Source organism: Tupaia chinensis, unplaced genomic scaffold (genome assembly GCF_000334495.1).
Source record: "Tupaia chinensis unplaced genomic scaffold, TupChi_1.0 Scaffold000605_1, whole genome shotgun sequence".
Taxonomy (NCBI): Eukaryota; Metazoa; Chordata; class Mammalia; order Scandentia; family Tupaiidae; genus Tupaia; species Tupaia belangeri.
This window is the reverse complement of record NW_006160123.1, coordinates 2,263,319-2,270,037: the sequence shown is the minus strand read 5'-3', so window position 1 is coordinate 2,270,037 and position 6,719 is coordinate 2,263,319. Positions and strand designations below refer to the sequence as shown.

The 6,719-nt window shown below is 44.4% G+C and overlaps 1 protein-coding gene across 3 annotated transcripts in view; it reads right to left on the bottom strand.

Moving 5' to 3' along the window:
• The window catches only part of EXD1 (exonuclease 3'-5' domain containing 1), a 50,349-nt gene that overhangs the window by 19,660 nt on the left and 23,970 nt on the right, over positions 1–6,719 (bottom strand). For all 3 annotated transcript variants that reach the window (XM_014591667.2, XM_014591666.2, XM_027775819.1), the window contains one exon: positions 5,987–6,073. In XM_014591667.2, coding sequence (XP_014447153.1) covers positions 5,987–6,073 — 87 coding nt within the window. The remainder of the gene's footprint in view (positions 1–5,986; positions 6,074–6,719) is intronic.

The window sequence follows — 6,719 nt, the reverse complement described above, 5'->3', positions numbered from 1 at the left end:
AGGAGAATGGAGGAGAAGGGACTGTGGTGTGACCATCCCCCCGGGGAGTGATTTCTCTCTTTCTGACTCTGTCTGTCTGGTGAGCTCACGTGCCCTATAGCAAAAACCTCTTAAAAAAAATAAAATAAAAATGCCTATCTAATGACTGCAGTAAGCTATGTAGTCTCAGCTAGGTGCTACTTTATAGTATGTTCATCTTTTTTTTTTGGAGAGCTTTTTGCTATTGTGTGTTGGAGCTCACCAGAAAGATAGAGACAGAGAGACAGAAAGAGAGAAATCACCCCCTCAAAGGGGATGGCCATGACACAATCCCTTCTCCTCCATTCTCCTCTCTGGATCTTGGGCATGGATGCATGCATGCCTGGCTTGAGTTTAAGCCACTGGGTCTGTACTCAAACCGCAATTGACTACAAGGGAGTCCAGCGACATAGCCATTATATCAACTGCTGGTCCCTATAGTATGTTCATTCTACTCATTGAGATTCATGCCTAAAGTCAGACATGTGTTCATAGATATGTATATATCAGCTGTGCTTGCTATTGAAAGTATTTAGATTAATTAAGATCTTTAGTGAATCAATAAAATGTGAAAAAATAAAATAAAAGGCATGGAAGCAACTGTAGCTACTAGAGACAGTGTAGGAGGAGAGTGTGAAATGTCAGAGGGTAAGAGGTAGGAAATCACAGGGGGAACAAAGCACACTATATAAGAAACAAGAAATGGAAAATTATTTGTTGACAGTGACATGTATGGTAATATTCTTGATTGAGCCAGTATATAGTGTACTCTGGATGAAAAATCTCATTTTGTACACTGTAATGATGTACAGTGAATGAATGTAAATAAATACATTAAAAAAAAAAAAAGTGAGAAGACGGCTTCACCGCATATTATGTGAAGCAATGCCAGAACGTAGGGAGAATGCAGGGTCAGAATGTAGGGAGCATCCCACTCAGTAATCACTGGACCAAAGTGGTCTGTTATTGCAAGATTAATGTTTGTAGATGTGACTCTCCCAGAACTCTGGGGAAGAATCTTTTATTTTATTTTGTCAGAGGATACATGTGTTCACGACAGAGAGAGAGAGAGAGAGAGAGAGAGGGGAAAAGTGAGCAAGCACCCCACCTGCTAAGGACAGAACATACATTCTCTAGATAAACCCAACCAGAGAGGATCTAGGGTTGGGAATATAAGACATAGAAGAGGGCCAGCGCTTGGTAGGAGAGTGGAATATGAAAGCCTACACACTGGGGCCAGCAGGTTGCACAGTCATTAAGGTGCTGAACTCCCACAGGACCTGCCAGCTTGAAAATCATGCTGGGAACATGTGTATGTACACCAAATATCCCAAGAGGAGAGACACACCCATGGGGGTGATTTTTCACTTTTTCATGCTGTCTGTTTGTCTGTTTCTGATAAGCATATGCAGGTGGTTAAGGCACTGGACTTCCACATGGCTGACTATGGTTTGAGTCCCAGATCAGATGGTTTGCTTTCTCACCCCTCCCCACCTCTGTCTCTCTCTGGCTATAAAAAATAATACTACTATTAAATTTTTAAAATTAAGAAATTATTATTTTATTTTTTGGAGAGGTTTTGTGCGCTTGCCAGAAATAAGAGAGAGGGACAGAGAGACATAAGGCGAGAAATCATCCCCTAGGAGGATGTCCACACCGCAATCCCTTCTCCTCCATTCTCCTCTCGGGATCTTGGGCACACACGCACATGTGCCCAGCGTAAGCCACCAGGTCCGGGACTCGAACCGTGGTCAACTATATGGGAGTCCAGCGACATAGCCATTACGTTAACTGCTGGTCCCAGAAATAATTATTTTTAAAAGAAAGACTTATTTTGAAACCTAAAAAATGCCGATTAGCTTACTTCTAGTCACCAAGAATTCAGCTATAAAAAAAAGGATGTCACCTCTGGGTACCTAGAAAACCAAAGGGCAAGTTAAGAAATAACCCAGGCCTGTGTTACCTGGAAGACTACCCATTCATTTGGGTAGAGAGAAGTTTTGAGTTGTTTTAAATAATTTACATTTGTGCGAATTCACACCTAGTCATCTAAAAACTAAGGTTTATAAAGTAAATGCATGCATGGATCAAAAGAAAGGCAATCTAATCCTTGAACAAAACTGGGCTCAGAAACCTCCATTTCTTGCCCTTGGAGAAGGAAGATGTTCCACAGAGAGGAGTTCAAGAGGGCAGACTGCCAAATCTGATAAATAATACTCAGTGAGTATTCCCTCATAAACTGTAATTCAGAATACAATTACATAAAGTCCTTTCCCACAGTGACTCAACTCAAGGAACTAAATAACATATCCAAAGGGTTTTCTTCCAGGTCGAAGTCGGGTTTTTGCCCTCTCGGCATAGGGCGCCTGGATAAAACACAGGAGGAGAGGCTTCAAGCCCGATTCTGAGCGAGTATGTATTTCCTTGTAAACTACACTTAGGATGGAGAGACAGAAAGTATGTTCACAGTGACTCAACTCAAGGAACTAAATGACACATCCAAAGGTTCTGTTCTAGGTCAAAGTTGGGTTTTTCACTTTGAGCTATGGCATCTGGATTAGACAGAGGCAAAAAGGCTTCAAGCCCTCAAATGACATCCAGGTCCAGGCGAACTAAACACTGGCAGAAAATTGCCAGGGAAAACTACCACAGTAAGAAAGAAAAGAAACTCTTTATACAGCTAAGGAGACAAAAGAGAACTTAGAAAACAAGACCTCAAGTAGGCCTGTGAGCAAGCAACGATGACTAAAAAGTGAATCTATAGGGAGACAAAGTTCTTCTCTGTCCCCTACCACCCCATTGCTTTTTAGTTTGCTATAGGGCACATGTGCTTACTGGAGAGAGACAAAGAGAGGGAAAGTGAGAGATCACCCTCTATGGCGGATGGCCATGCCACAAACCCTTCTCTTCCACTGTCCTCTTGGGATTCGGGGCATGCATATATATGCGCCTGGCATGATTTTCAAGCCGCTGGGTTTGGGACTCAAACCATGAGGTCAGCTGCGTGGGATCCACCTGCCTTAACCTCCATGTAACCTGCTGGCCCCAACCACTCTCCCTTTTTAAAATTTTGCTTGAAGGCATGTGCAGTCCCTGGAGAGAGACATAGAGAGGAATGAGAAAGCAGCCCCCATCCCCATGGGGAATGGTCATGCCTCAATTCCTTCTCCTCCATTTCTCCTTCCTTTTGGTATTTTGGGGACACATGCACATTGGTCCAACATATTTTTCAAGCCACTAGATCTGAGGTGTGAACTGTGCAGTCAGTCATGTGAGATCCAACTACTTTAACTTTTTCTTTTTTTGAGAGGTTTTTGTTATAGGGCGTGTGCACTCACCAGAGAGACAGAGAGACAGAAAGTGAGAAATCACCCCCCAGGGGAGATGGCCACGCCGTAATCCCTTCTCCTCCATTCTCCTCTCAGGATCTTGGGCACACACGCACACGCGCCCGGCATGAGTTTAGGCCACTGGGTCTGGGACTCGAACCGCAGTAGACTACATGGGAGTCCAGCGATACAGCCATTACACCAACTACCTTAACGACCACGCTACTGTCTGGCCCAGACTCTTCCTTTTTAAAAAGAACAAGTTGAGTAGAAGGAGAGTGAGAGAGGGGAAGACAATAGGGAAGGAAATCAGGGAGAAAAAAATAGAGAGGCAAGACATTTGTGGGACACAGCAATGGTCTATTACCAGTTGATGATAACGTGTGTAGTAGTCTCAACTGGACTGGTCTGAGGTGTTATTTCATGTTGCGTAAATTCTCTATACAAGCTAAATGATGTATAGTGATTGAATGTTTAAAAAATAATAATAATCAAATAAAATTTTAAAAAAGAACCCCAAAATAAAGAGAGTAAGTTGAGTACTCAAGGAAGGAAGGGCAGGGCCAGCCAGTGGTGTGGTGGTTAAGGGAGTTGGATCCCACATGGCTAGCTATGTCGTTCAAGTCTTAAACCCTGTGGCTTGGGAAACAGGCCAGTTGTATGGATGTATGTGTCCAAAATTCCAACAGGGTGGAGAAATGGACAAGAAAGGACTGACGTGTGACCGTGCTGTGTTGGGAGGTGTTTTCTCCCTCTCCCTCTCCGTATCTCACTGGTGAGCGCACACACCTTCTGGCAAATTAAAAATAAAAATATACTGGAGCTGGCTCCATAGCATGGCAGGAATGTGCTGCTAAAGGAAAACTGGATCCCACATGGCAATGGTGGCTGGAGTCCCTGACTTCGTCGGTTTGAAACATGCTGGGCACATGTGTGAGCGCCCAGGATCTGACCGTCTGGAGGCCTGGAAGGGGGGATTACTGCATGATCAGCCCCTGCGGAGAGTGCTCATCTCTCTCTCTCTTCCTCTCATTCTCATGTGCAAATGCAAATGCTCTATCATGAATAAAGGGAAAAAAGAAGCCCACCAGGGTAGCAGAGGCACAGTGGTAAAACACAATGCTCTGCAAGGTAGGCCCACCCTGGACTGTTGAAAAACGTGCTGGGCAACTGCGCATGTGTGCCCAAAATACTAAAAGAAGGGAGAAGTGGAGGAGAAGGGACTGAGGCATGACCATTCCCTATGAGGGGGAGGAACTTTTTCATTCTCTCTCTATCTCTGTCTCTGTCTCTCTACAGGGAGCGCACATGCCTCTAGCAATTTTATTTTCCTAGCAAAATTTTTAAAAGGGAGGACCAGTAGTTGGTATAATGGCTATGTCACTGGACTCCTGTGTAATCAACCACAGTTTGAGTCCTGGGCTTGGAGGCTTAAACTCATGCCTAGTGTGTGTGGGTGTGTGTCTAAGATCCTGAGAAGAATGGAGCAGAAGAGATTGCAGTGTGGCCATGCCCCCTGGGGGCTGATTTCTCACTTTCTGTCTCTGTCTCTCTCTCTCTGCCTTTCTGGCCAGTGCACATGCCTTACAGCAAGAACCTCTCTAAAAAAAAGAAAACAATTTTTAAAGTGCGAGTGGTGGGGTTGGCAAAGTGGAGTGGAGGTTATGGCAGCTGGATCCCACATGGCTGACTTTGTGGTTCGAGTCCCAAGCCCTGTTCACGTCTGGAGACTCTAGAGTACGCTGGGCATGTATGTACCCATGATCCCAGGCAGCTAAAGCTGGAGGTGGATCACAGCATCAGGACCCTGTGGGGATACTGTTCTCTCTATATATATACCTCTCACTCATGGAGAAAATGAATTAAAAAAAAATTAACTAGCCCAATATGGTGGTGTACTGCTAGGCTGCTATGTTCTGCAGAAAGGGACCATCTGGGAGGCCCAGGTTCCATTTCCTGTCCAACCTAACAGGCCAGGTACAATGGTGTGTATCTGTAACCCCAGTGACTGGGAGGCAGACAGGGAATGAGGCAGGAGGATTGGGAGCCCAAGGCTGGTCTGGGCAACATGGAAAGGAATGATCAAAGAAAAAAAAAAGAGACTGGTTTGGTGGGGCTTGCTTGAAGTCTCAGCTGGGAGGCTACTACAGAAGGGTTAGTACAGCGAAACCCCATGTTTAAAAAAAAAAAAGGCAAGAAAAAAAGAAAAAAAATCTACCACTGAGTCTATAATTATTTCAAGATAAAACATTAAAAAGTAATACTAGGGGCTAACAGGTGGCCCAGTGGTTAAAAGTGCTGGATTCTCACAGGGCAGACCATGGTTTGAGTACGAGACATGATGGCTTACTTTCTAATTTTTCCTTTCTCTCTATCTCTGGTCAAATAAAAAATATAAATAAATAAATAAATGAATAAATAAATCTTTAAAAACGAAAAAATAGGGGGTGGCAGGTGGCGTGGTGGTTAAAGGCACTGGAGTTCCCACATGGCTTACCGTGGTTTGAGTCCCAGACCTGGTGACAAGCTTTCTCACTTTCCCTTTCTCTCTCTCTCTGGTCAAATTAAAAATAATAACTGGAATTAAATAAATACATGCATAAATAAATCTTAAAAAAAAAAGAAAAAGAATCTCATACCTGAAGCCAACACAGTTTCCCATGACGACACACATTAGCTCCTTCTGCTGCCACACTCAGGACAGTCTGCTTCTTGATGTGGAGCATCTGGTAAGAAAAGTGGGAGGGATCAGCAGAAGGTGTAGTGGTTACGTCACTGGACTCACACATAGTCGATTGTGGTTTGAGTCCCAGACCCGGAAACTTAAAACACGCCAGAATAAACTCTGTTTATGACTTAAAAAAAAAACTCACGCTGGGCATGTGTGCATGCATACCCAGGATCCCAAGAGGAGAATGGAGGAGAAGGCCTGTGGAGTGGCCATCTACCCTGGGGGTAATTTCTTGCTTTCTGTCTTTCTGTATTTCTGGGGAGCACATGTTCCCTAGAGCACATGTTCCCTATAACAAAAATCCCTCTAAAAAAAAAAAAAAAAAAAAAAACAGAGAGAAAGAAAAGGAGGGAGGCAGATGGTGGTACGGCAGTAAAATACCACCTTCTGTGAGGCAATCCTATATGGAAGGGTTCCCGGTCCAGGTCCAGAGACCTCCCTCAGTAGGCTGGGCAAGCATGTACCCATGATCTGGGGTTCCTCGGGGCGAGGCGGTGCATCATAGTTTCAAGATCCTGGGGTTGGGTAGGTAGCATGGTGGTTAAGGGTGCTGGAGTCCCACATGGGCAACTATGGTTGGAATCCTGGACCTGGCGGCTTTCTTTCTCTCTCTCTTTCTCTCTCTCACTCTTTCTTTCACT